At 51.3% G+C, this 13,003-nt stretch overlaps 1 protein-coding gene across 1 annotated transcript in view; it reads right to left on the minus strand.

The window, feature by feature from the left end:
• Positions 1-13,003, minus strand: part of LOC118380406 (ubiquitin carboxyl-terminal hydrolase 32-like) — a 175,935-nt gene that overhangs the window by 42,211 nt on the left and 120,721 nt on the right. The window contains exon 15 of the mRNA XM_052469303.1: positions 42-182. Within this exon, the coding sequence (XP_052325263.1) occupies positions 42-182 (141 nt within the window). The remainder of the gene's footprint in view (positions 1-41; positions 183-13,003) is intronic.

The raw sequence follows: 13,003 nt of genomic DNA on the forward strand, positions 1-13,003 counted from the left end.
TGTGGTCCATAATGTGAGGGGTGGTCGTGGTCCATACGTACCGGCCGTGGCAGGCTGAGGTTGGCTCCATACCAGTGGAACAGCGCCCTCCAAACCGGCTCTGGCACCGTCTCAAAGTCCCTGCCCGCCACCAGCTGTAAGGACGGGTTCAGCCGGCCTCCCTCCATGGTCAATGAGGGGGCCTGGGGGGGGTACAGGAGAGAGACAGGGGGTCAGAGGAGGACACAGATAAAACACATGACCTTCTCCTCCACTACTGAAGATGGACATACACAGGACATGCCTAATGTCTGGCCGTATCGTCACAGAGCTCAGAGATAAGACCATGGACAGGAGGACAGAGAGAGACCGACAGAGAGAGACAGAGACCAAATTTGAAAGGTTTCAGAGACCTCTCTGATGAGAATAGGCTAACCGTCCCGTTGGGGAGGACGCAGAGAGCTGTGGGTTGGCAGCGCACTACATTGCTTCCTGCCATTAGATGAGGACAGTGTCTGACAGACCAACCAACCTGCACATGTCCTCTATGAGACAGACAGAGAGAGAGACAGACGGAGAAGAGAGAGAGAGACAGACGGAGAGAGAGAGAGAGACAGACGGAGAGAGAGAGAGAGAGAGAGAGAGAGAGACAGACGGAGAGAGAGAGACGGAGAGAGAGAGACAGACGGAGAGAGAGAGACAGACAGACAGACAGACAGAGAGAGAGAGAGAGAGAGAGAGAGAGAGAGAGAGAGAGAGAGAGAGAGAGAGAGAGACAGACGGAGAGAGAGAGAGAGAGAGAGACGGAGAGAGAGAGAGAGAGAGAGACGGAGAGAGAGACAGACGGAGAGAGAGAGAGAGAGAGAGAGAGAGAGAGACAGAGAGACAGAGAGAGAGACAGAGAGAGAGAGAGAGAGAGAGAGAGAGAGAGAGAGAGAGAGAGAGACGGAGAGAGAGACAGACGGAGAGAGAGAGAGAGACAGACGGAGAGAGAGAGAGACAGACGGAGAGAGAGAGAGAGACAGACGGAGAGACAGACAGACAGACAGACAGACAGACAGATAGAGAGGGCGAGAGATAGAGAGAGACAGACGGAGAGAGATAGACAGACGGAGAGAGATCGAGAGAGAGAGAGACAGACGGAGAGAGAGAGAGGGAGATGGAGAGAGAGAGAGAGACAGACGGAGAGAGATAGAGAGACAGACGGAGAGAGAGAGACAGACGGAGAGAGAGAGAGAGAGAGAGAGACAGACGGGGAGAGAGAGAGAGAGAGAGAGAGAGAGAGAGAGAGAGAGAGAGAGACAGACAGACGGGGAGAGAGAGACAGACAGACGGGGAGAGAGAGAGACAGACAGACGGGGGAGAGAGAGAGACAGACAGACGGGGAGAGAGAGAGACAGACAGACGGGGAGAGAGAGAGAGACAGACAGACGGGAGAGAGAGAGACAGACAGACGGGGAGAGAGAGACAGACAGACGGGAGAGAGAGACAGACAGACGGGGAGAGAGAGACAGACAGACGGGGAGAGAGAGACAGACAGACGGGGAGAGAGAGACAGACAGACGGGGAGAGAGAGACAGACAGACGGGGAGAGAGAGAGACAGACAGACGGGGAGAGAGAGACAGACAGACGGGGAGAGAGAGAGAGACAGACGGGGAGAGAGAGAGAGACAGACGGGGAGAGAGAGAGAGACAGACGGGGGAGAGAGAGAGAGACGGGGAGAGAGAGAGAGACGGGGAGAGAGAGAGAGACGGGGAGAGAGAGACAGACGGGGAGAGAGAGAGACAGACAGGGAGAGAGAGACAGACGGGGAGAGAGAGACAGACGGGGAGAGAGAGACAGACGGAGAGAGAGGGACAGATGGGGAGAGAGAGACAGACGGGGAGAGAGAGACAGACGGGGAGAGAGAGACAGACGGGGAGAGAGAGACAGACGGGGAGAGAAAGACAGACGGGGGAGAGAGAGACAGACGGGGGAGAGAGAGACAGACGGGGAGAGAGGGACAGACGGGGAGAGAGAGACAGACGGGGAGAGAGACAGACGGGGAGAGAGAGAGACAGACGGGGAGAGAGAGAGACAGACGAACGGTTGGATGGAATAAAAACATTTTCTCTTTGAACTTAAATCAACAACTTGATGTTGGAAAATGTACAAGACGATGTATTAGATGTAACCACTATTTAATATAGGGGGCAAACACACACCTTCATGGGGTCTGTGTTGACCAGGGGCTGGTTGTCGATGGCTCCAGGCCTCTGAGCTGCCAGATGGGACTGAGGGAGGGAGGGGATGTGGCCGTTGGCCCCGGAGAAACACTGGTTGTCGATGGCTCCAGGCCTCTGAGCTGCCAGATGGGACTGAGGGAGGGAGGGGATGTGGCCGTTGGCCCCGGAGAAACACTGGTTGTCGATGGCTCCAGGCCTCTGAGCTGCCAGATGGGACTGAGGGAGGGAGGGGATGTGGCCGTTGGCCCTCTGAGCTGCCAGATGGGACTGAGGGAGGGAGGGATGTGGCCGTTGGCCCCGGAGAAACACTGGTTGTTGTCTGACACGTTGTGTTGCCGGGCAAAAGAGGTCTCTGTGGCTGAGGGGCCGGCCTGGGGGGTCACCACTGTGGGAGGGGTGACGGAATCAGAGTAACACACTTTACAGTCAGGTTCAAGTACCCTTAGAGGGGATGTAGTAAAAGGTTAAAACTAGTTTATAAAAACAGTAAAGGCCTGGTACTCAGGGCTCTAACTACCATCAGGTCCTCATGGTCTGGTACTCAGGGCTCTAACGACCATCAGGCTCTAATGGCCTGGTACTCAGGGCTCTAACGACCATCAGGTCCTAATGGTCTGGTACTCAGGGCTCTAACTACCATCAGGTCCTAATGGTCTGGTACTCAGGGCTCTAACTACCATCAGGTCCTAATGGCCTGGTACTCAGGGCTCTAACTACCATCAGGTCCTAATGGCCTGGTACTCAGGGCTCTAACTACCATCAGGTCCTAATGGTCTGGTACTCAGGGCTCTAGCTCCCATCAGGCTCTAATGGTCTGGTACTCAGGGCTCTAACTACCATCAGGTCCTAATGGTCTGGTACTCAGGGCTCTAACTACCATCAGGTCCTAATGGTCTGGTACTCAGGGCTCTAACTACCATCATGCTCTAATGGTCTGGTACTCAGGGCTCTAGCTCCCATCAGGCTCTAATGGTCTGGTACTCAGGGCTCTAACTACCATCAGGTCCTAATGGCCTGGTACTCAGGGCTCTAGCTCCCTAGTGGCCTGTCTGGTACTCAGGGCTCTAGCTCCCATCAGGTCCTAATGGCCTGGTACTCAGGGCTCTAGCTCCCTAGTGGCCTGTCTGGTACTCAGGGCTCTAGCTCCCATCAGGTCCTAATGGCCTGGTACTCAGGGCTCTAGCTCCCTCTAGTGGCCAGTCTGGGAACTGACCTGTGCTTTGGGTCTCTGTGGCTTCAGAGGACACAGCATCAGGGGACCTCTCCTCTGAGGGGCTGGCTGGGCCGGGGACCCCCAGACCTTCACCTACCCCCTGGCTCCAGGGGGAAGGCTCGACGGTCGCAGAGGCCTGAGGATTCCTCAGAGAGGAGAGGATAGAGGGCTGATCCACCAGGATGGACTTGTGGTCCTGGGGAGAGAGAGGAGAGGATGGTCAGTAACCTTGGCTGTTGTGATTATCATATTCTGCTCTTCAACTTAAGTTAGGCTTCCCAAACGACACCCCACTCCCAACATAGGGCACTTGGCACCCTATCCCCTATGTAGTGCACTGGGCACCCTATGTAGTGCTCTTGGCACCCTATCACCTATGTAGTGCACTGGGCACCCTATCCCCTATGTAGTGCTCTTGGCACCCTATCCCCTATGTGGTGCACTTGGCACCCTATCCCCTATGTAGTGCACTTGGCACCCTATCCCCTATGTAGTGCACTTGGCACCCTATCCCCTATGTGGTGCACTTGGCACCCTATCCCCCTATGTAGTGCACTGGGCACCCTATCCCCTCTATGTAGCGCACTTGGCACCCTATTCCCTATGTAGCGCACTTGGCACCCTATTCCCTATGTAGTGCACTTGGCACCCTATCCCCTATGTAGTGCACTTGGCACCCTATTCCCTATGTCGGGCACTTGGCACCCTATTCCCTATGTAGTGCACTTGGCACCCTATCCCCTACGTAGTTCACTTGGCACCCTATTCCCTATGTCGGGCACTTGGCACCCTATTCCCTATGTCGGGCACTTGGCACCCTATTCCCTATGTAGTGCACTTGGCACCCTATTCCCTATGTGGTGCACTTGGCACCACCCTCCCTACGTAGGGCACTTGGCACCCTATCCCCTACGTAGTTCACTTGGCACCCTATTCCCTATGTCGGGCACTTGGCACCCTATTCCCTATATTGTGCACTTGGCACCCTATTCCCTATATTGCGCACTTGGCACCCTATTCCCTATGTGGTGCACTTGGCACCACCCTCCCTACGTAGGGCACTTGGCACCCTATCCCTACGTAGTTCACTTGGCACCCTATTCCTATGTGGCGCACTTGGCACCCTATTCCTATGTAGCGCACTTGGCACCCTATTCCCTATGTAGCGCACTTGGCACCCTATTCCCTATGTAGCGCACTTGGCACCCTATTCCCTATGTGGTGCACTTGGCACCACCCTCTTTACGTAGGGCACTTGGCACCCTATCCCCTATGTAGCGCACTACGTTTGACCCCACGGGCCCTGGTGTCATTTGGGACACAGATTTGGACTTCGACTCACATAGTTGACGTGGTCCTTCCACAGCTTCCACCACTGGCTGGAGATGAGGAACCTGTTCTCACCAGGCTGAAGCACATGTCTGGCCTCTCTGTCCAGCCACCCCTGAACAACACACCACACCACACCACACACACACACACACACACACACACACACACACACACACACACACACACACACACACACACACACACACACACACACACACGAGATTGCAGAGCTTTAAAAAGTGTAGAGGTGTACAACACAAGAGTTCATCGGGAGATGTTTATACCTGATGATTTGTCCCTCCTCGTCAGGAGTAGCAGGCCGAAGGCCCAGGACAATGTGGGACACCTGCAGAAAACACACACAGAAAGTCAACTACAAAACAGAGACACACACACACCTGGAACAAACCACAAAATGAATGTGTGTGTGTGTGTTTTCTGACCTGGAACAGCAGGTTGAGGAACTCGTTGGCCAGAGCGCTCTTCACACTCCAGATCTGGTAGTCCTCTAGGGTCAGGTGACCCAGCTGTGTGTGCGGGAGTCAAAGGTTAGGGTCAAATACAACAAGGACTAAATGTCAGTGGACAGCAGTCGCATTATGAGAAGTATAGTCCCAAACACATTACAGACATAAAAATACTATTATTTTTTTTTTTTTTTAACTAGGCAAGTCAGTTAATAACAAATTCTTCTTTACATTGACGGCCTACCGGGAACAGTGGCTTTGTTCAGGGGCAGAACAACATATTTGTACCTTGTCAGCTCGGGATTCGATCCAGCAACCTTTCGGTTACTGGCCCAATGCTCTAAACCACTAGGCTACCTTCCGTCCCTCCACTCTAACCACTAGGCTACCTGCCGTTCCTCCACTCTAACCACTAGGCTACCTGCCGCCCCTCCACTCTAACCACTAGGCTACCTGCCGCCCCTCCACTCTAACCACTAGGCTACCTGCCGCCCCTCCACTCTAACCACTAGGCTACCTGCCGCCCCTCCCCTCTAACCACTAGGCTACCTGCCGCCACTACACTCTAACCACTAGGCTACCTGCCGCCCTCCACTCTAACCACTAGGCTACCTGCCGCCTCTACACTCTAACCACTAGGCTACCTGCCGTCCCTACACTCTAACCACTAGGCTACCTGCCGTCCCTCCACTCTAACCACTAGGCTACCTGCCGTCCCTCCACTCTAACCACTAGGCTACCTGCCGTCCCTCCACTCTAACCACTAGGCTACCTGCAGTCCCTCCACTCTAACCACTAGGCTACCTGCCGTCCCTCCACTCTAACCACTAGGCTACCTGCCGCCCCCTCCACTCTAACCACTAGGCTACCTGCCGTCCCTCCACTCTAACCACTAGGCTACCTGCCTGCGCCTCCACTCTAACCACTAGGCTACCTGCCGTCCCTCCACTCTAACCACTAGGCTACCTGCCGTCCCTCCACTCTAACCACTAGGCTACCTGCCTGTCACTCCACTCTAACCACTAGGCTACCTGCCTGCCCCTCCACTCTAACCACTAGGCTACCTGCCGCCCCTCCACTCTAACCACTAGGCTACCTGCCGTCCCTCCACTCTAACCACTAGGCTACCTGCCTGCCCCTCCAGTCTAACCACTAGACTACCTGCCGCCCTCCACTCTAACCACTAGGCTACCTGCCTGCCCCTCCACTCTAACCACTAGGCTACCTGCCGCCCCTCCACTCTAACCACTAGGCTACCTGCCGTCCCTCCACTCTAACCACTAGGCTACCTGCCGTCCCTCCACTCTAACCACTAGGCTACCTGCCTGTCCCTCCACTCTAACCACTAGGCTACCTGCCTGCCCCTCCACTCTAACCACTAGGCTACCTGCCGCCCCTCCACTCTAACCACTAGGCTACCTGCCGTCCCTCCCTCTAACCACTAGGCTACCTGCCTGCCCCTCCAGTCTAACCACTAGACTACCTGCCGCCTCTACACTCTAACCACTAGGCTACCTGCCGTCCCTCCACTCTAACCACTAGGCTACCTGCCTGTCCCTCCACTCTAACCACTAGGCTACCTGCCGCCCTCCACTCTAACCACTAGGCTACCTGCCGTCCCTCCACTCTAACCACTAGGCTACCTGCCGTCCCTCCACTCTAACCACTAGGCTACCTGCCGTCCCTCCACTCTAACCACTAGGCTACCTGCCGTCCCTCCACTCTAACCGCTAGGCTACCCAGACTGCCCCATAAACACCTGATATATCTCCTAGAAGAGTCTCACCTTGGTCGTGTCGTGCATCTTCAGGATTCCCTCCACTACGTCCGACACGTTGGTGAGCAGCTCCTGAAAACAGGACAACAAGAATCAAAACTGAGGTAACTTATTCAAACCCAACCACCTCCAACACACTAGCCGTTTAGCCTGTATCCCAGCAGTACTCACAGGGAGTGTGTGTGTGACTACCAGTACTCACAGGGATTGTGTATGTGCGATTGTCTTTCCACACCTCCAGGAGTGCGACCACCATTTCATGGATTTCGTCTCGAGACAGAACCCCATCCCGGTCCACATCAAACACTTTGAAACAAACTGGGGAAACAAGAAAGAAGGGAACATACAAAAATATTCCACAACGTATAACATTGTAGTTTGTAGTTTTGTGGTCCTTCTGTAGCACAGTTGGTAGAGCATGGCGCTTGTAACGCCAGGGTAGTGGGTTCGATTCCCGGGACCACCCATACGTAGAATGTATGCACACATGACTGTAAGTCGCTTTGGATAAAAGCGTCTGCTAAATGGCATATATATATTTATATTATATATTATAACTACAGACTACAATAGAGCTTAAAATGATCTAAAACTGATTCAGCTGGTGACTTAAGTCTACCTCGGACCAAACCTAGAGATCCTTCAAGTAATCTCCGATTGATCTTATTTTAACAAATACACCAGAGAAATATGTTTCTGCTGGCGTCTTAGATCCCAAGACATTAGCGACCGTTGCCCAGTTGTTTGTTCATGGAGATGTTAGAAGACAAAATCTAAGCTTTGTGACATCACAAAGAGGACCTTTAAAAAGTTCCGTGAACAGGCTTTTAAAAAAATATATATATATTTCTACATGATCTTTATTTTAGTGACTTTGATTTTATTTCTGCTAATCGCTGAACCTGATTTAGTTTTGAACCTCTTGGCAGATGTCTTCAATAGCCGTTGGTGGACAATCATGCTCCCATCAAAAACAATGAAGAGTTAAAAAGGTAGATTGAATGGGTGACAAGAGAATCTTGTTTCTCATGGTCTGAGGGGCTTGTCAGGTGCCTTATACTGAGGAGTGGCTTCCGTCCGGCCACTCTACCATAAAGGCCTGATTGGTGGAGTGCTGCAGAGATGGTTGTCCTTATGGAAGGTTCTCCCCATCTCTACAGAGGAACTCTGGAGCTCTGTCAGAGTGACCATCGGGTTCTTGGTCCTATCTTTGACCAAGGTCCTTCTCCCCGATTGCTCAGTTTGGTCAGGTGGCCACAGCGCTAGGAAGAGTCTTGGTGGTTCCAAACTTCTTCCATTGAATGTTGGAGGCCACTGTGTTCCTGGAGAACTTCAATGCTGCAGAAATGTTTTAGTACCTTTACCCAGATCTGTGCCTCGACACAATCCTGTCTCGGAGCTCTATGGACAATTCCTTCAACCTCATGGCTTGGTTTTTGCTCTGACATGCACGGTCAACTGTGGGACCTTATATAAACAGGTGTGTGCCTTTCCAAATCATGTCCAATTCAATTGAATTTACCACAGGTGGAGTCCAATGAAGTTGAGAAAAGATCTCAAGGATGATCAATGGAAACAGGATGCACCTGAGCTCAATTTAAGAGTTTCATAGACAAAGGGTCTGAATACTTATGAAAATAAGGTATATCAGTTTCTTATTATTTTTTTAATATATATTTTTTTATAAAAGTGCAAAAATGTCTAAACCTGTTTTCACTTTGTCATTCTCTTTTATTTCACCAGGTAGGCCAGTTGAAAACATGGGGTGGTGGTGTGAGTAGATTGATGAGGATAAAAAAATAATAAAAAAATAGAATCCATTTTAAGGAAATGTGGACAAAGTCAAGGGGTCTGAATACTTTCCGGATGCGATGTATATAGTGTTTAATGTGTATTTTATATTGTATTATACAGGCAGCATTTGGAGAAAAAAGACCTACGGTATCAATATGTCTTCCATGTCAAATTAAATAAAGCCGCGGTCGCTGTTCAACCCGCAGTTGTACCAAAGTAATTCTGCTAGTCATCTGTTTTTCCTCAGTGTTGTGTCATCTGTATTCCTCAGTGTTGTGTCATCTGTTTTTCCTCAGTGTTGTGTCATCTGTATTCCTCAGTGTTGTGTCATCTGTATTCCTCAGTGTCGTGTCATCTGTATTCCTCAGTGTCGTGTCATCTGTATTCCTCAGTGTTGTCATCTGTTTTCCTCAGTGTCGTGTCATCTGTATTCCTCAGTGTTGTCATCTGTTTTCCTCAGTGTTGTCATCTGTTTTCCTCAGTGTTGTGTCATCTGTATTCCTCAGTGTCGTGTCATCTGTTTTCCTCAGTGTCGTGTCATCTGTTTTCCTCAGTGTCGTGTCATCTGTTTTCTCAGTGTTGTGTCATCTGTTTTCCTCAGTGTTGTGTCATCGGTTTTCCTCAGTGTTGTGTCATCTGTTTTCCTCAGTGTTGTGTCATCTGTTTTCCTCAGTGTTGTGTCATCTGTATTCCTCAGTGTCGTGTCATCTGTTTTCCTCAGTGTTGTGTCATCTGTTTTCCTCAGTGTTGTGTCATCTGTTTTCCTCAGTGTTGTGTCATCTGTTTTCCTCAGTGTTGTGTCATCTGTTTTTCCTCAGTGTTGTGTCATCTGTTTTCCTCAGTGTTGTGTCATCTGTTTTCCTCAGTGTTGTCATCTGTATTCCTCAGTGTCGTGTCATCTGTATTCCTCAGTGTTGTCATCTGTATTCCTCAGTGTTGTGTCATCTGTTTTCCTCAGTGTTGTCATCTGTATTCCTCAGTGTCGTGTCATCTGTATTCCTCAGTGTTGTCATCTGTATTCCTCAGTGTCGTGTCATCTGTATTCCTCAGTGTCGTGTCATCTGTTTTCCTCAGTGTTGTCATCTGTTTTCCTCAGTGTCGTGTCATCTGTATTCCTCAGTGTCGTGTCATCTGTTTTCCTCAGTGTCGTGTCATCTGTATTCCTCAGTGTCGTGTCATCTGTATTCCTCAGTGTTGTGTCATCTGTATTCCTCAGTGTTGTCATCTGTATTCCTCAGTGTCGTGTCATCTGTATTCCTCAGTGTTGTGTCATCTGTATTCCTCAGTGTCGTGTCATCTGTATTCCTCAGTGTTGTGTCATCTGTTTTCCTCAGTGTTGTGTCATCTGTATTCCTCAGTGTTGTCATCTGTATTCCTCAGTGTCGTGTCATCTGTATTCCTCAGTGTTGTGTCATCTGTATTCCTCAGTGTTGTCATCTGTATTCCTCAGTGTCATCTGTATTCCTCAGTGTTGTGTCATCTGTTTTCCTCAGTGTCGTGCAATCTGTTTTCCTCAGTGTTGTCATCTGTATTCCTCAGTGTTGTGTCATCTGTATTCCTCAGTGTCGTGTCATCTGTATTCCTCAGTGTTGTGTCATCTGTTTTCCTCAGTGTTGTGTCATCTGTTTTCCTCAGTGTCGTGTCATCTGTATTCCTCAGTGTTGTGTCATCTGTATTCCTCAGTGTCGTGTCATCTGTATTCCTCAGTGTTGTGTCATCTGTATTCCTCAGTGTCGTGTCATCTGTATTCCTCAGTGTTGTGTCATCTGTTTCCTCAGTGTCGTGTCATCTGTTTTCCTCAGTGTTGTGTCATCTGTTTTCCTCAGTGTTGTGTCACCTGTTTTCCTCAGTGTCGTGTCATCTGTATTCCTCAGTGTCGTGTCATCTGTATTCCTCAGTGTCGTGTCATCTGTTTTCCTCAGTGTTGTGTCACCTGTTTTCCTCAGTGTCGTGTCATCTGTTTTCCTCAGTGTCGTGTCATCTGTTTTCCTCAGTGTCGTGTCATCTGTTTTTACTTATTTGACCTTTATTTAATGAGGCAAGTCAGTTAGGAAAAATATAAATATTATTTTCAATGCCGGCCTAGGAACAGCGGGATAACTGTTCAGGGGCAGAACAACAGATGTTTTCCTTATCTCTGGGATTCGATCTTGCAACCTTTCGGTTACTAGTCCATCACTCTAACCACTAGGCTACCTGCCTCCTCAACACTCTAACCACTAGGCTACCTGCCTCCTCTACACTCTAACCACTAGGCTACCTGCCTCCTCTACACTCTAACCACTAGGCTACCTGCCTCCTCTACACTCTAACCACTAGGCTACCTGCCGCCTCTACACTCTAACCACTAGGCTACCTGCCTCCTCTACACTCTAACCACTAGGCTACCTGCCTCCTCTACACTCTAACCACTAGGCTACCTGCCTCCTCTACACTAACCACTAGGCTACCTGCCTCCTCAACACTCTAACCACTAGGCTACCTGCCTCCTCAACACTCTAACCACTAGGCTACCTGCCGCCTCTACACTCTAACCACTAGGCTACCCTGCCGCCTCTACACTCTAACCACTAGGCTACCTGCCTCCTCAACACTCTAACCACTAGGCTACCCTGCCGCCTCTACACTCTAACCACTAGGCTACCCTGCCGCCTCTACACTCTAACCACTAGGCTACCCTGCCGCCTCTACACTCTAACCACTAGGCTACCTGCCTCCTCTACAGTCTAACCACTAGGCTACCTGCCTACTCTACAGTCTAACCACTAGGCTACCTGCCTCCTCTACACTCTAACCACTAGGCTACCTGCCTCCTCTACACTCTAACCACTAGGCTACCTGCCTCCTCTACACTCTAACCACTAGGCTACCTGCCTCCTCTACACTCTAACCACTAGGCTACCTGCCTCCTCTACACCAACCACTAGGCTACCTGCCTCCTCTACACTCTAACCACTAGGCTACCTGCCTCCTCTACACTAACCACTAGGCTACCTGCCTCCTCTACACTCTAACCACTAGGCTACCTGCCTCCTCTACACTCTAACCACTAGGCTACCTGCCTCCTCTACACTCTAACCACTAGGCTACCTGCCTCCTCTACACTCTAACCACTAGGCTACCTGCCTCCTCTACACTCTAACCACTAGGCTACCTGCCTCCTCTACACTCTAACCACTAGGCTACCTGCCTCCTCTACACTCTAACCACTAGGCTACCTGCCTCCTCTACACTCTAACCACTAGGCTACCTGCCTCCTCTACACCAACCACTAGGCTACCTGCCTCCTCTACACTAACCACTAGGCTACCCTGCCGCCCCTACGCTCTAACCACTAGGCTACCTGCCTCCTCTACGCTCTAACCACTAGGCTACCTGCCGCCTCTACGCTCTAACCACTAGGCTACCTGCCACCTCTACACTCTAACCACTAGGCTACCTACCACCTCTACACTAACCACTAGGCTACCCTGCCGCCCCTACAGTCTAACCACTAGGCTACCTGCCGCCTCTACACTAACCACTAGGCTACCCTGCCTCCTCCACACTCTAACCACTAGGCTACCTGCCTCCTCTACACTCTAACCACTAGGCTACCTGCCTCCTCTACACTAACCACTAGGCTACCTGCCTCCTCTACGCACTAACCACTAGGCTACCCTGCCGCCCCTACGCTCTAACCACTAGGCTACCTGCCTCCTCTACGCTCTAACCACTAGGCTACCTGCCTCCTCTACGCTCTAACCACTAGGCTACCTGCCTCCTCTACGCTCTAACCACTAGGGTACCTGCCTCCTCTACGCTCTAACCACTAGGCTACCCTGCAGCCCCTACGCTCTAACCACTAGGCTACCCTGCAGCCCCTACGCTCTAACCACTAGGCTACCCTGCAGCCCCTACGCTCTAACCACTAGGCTACCCTGCAGCCCCTACGCTCTAACCACTAGGCTACCCTGCAGCCCCTACGCTCTAACCACTAGGCTACCCTGCCGCCCCTACGCTCTAACCACTAGGCTACCCTGCCGCCCCTACGCTCTAACCACTAGGCTACCCTGCAGCCCCTACGCTCTAACCACTAGGCTACCCTGCAGCCCCTACGCTCTAACCACTAGGCTACCCTGCAGCCCCTACGCTCTAACCACTAGGCTACCCTGCAGCCCCTACGCTCTAACCACTAGGCTACCCTGCAGCCCCTACGCTCTAACCACTAGGCTA

Source organism: Oncorhynchus keta, chromosome 1 (genome assembly GCF_023373465.1).
Source record: "Oncorhynchus keta strain PuntledgeMale-10-30-2019 chromosome 1, Oket_V2, whole genome shotgun sequence".
Lineage (NCBI taxonomy): Eukaryota > Metazoa > Chordata > Actinopteri > Salmoniformes > Salmonidae > Oncorhynchus > Oncorhynchus keta.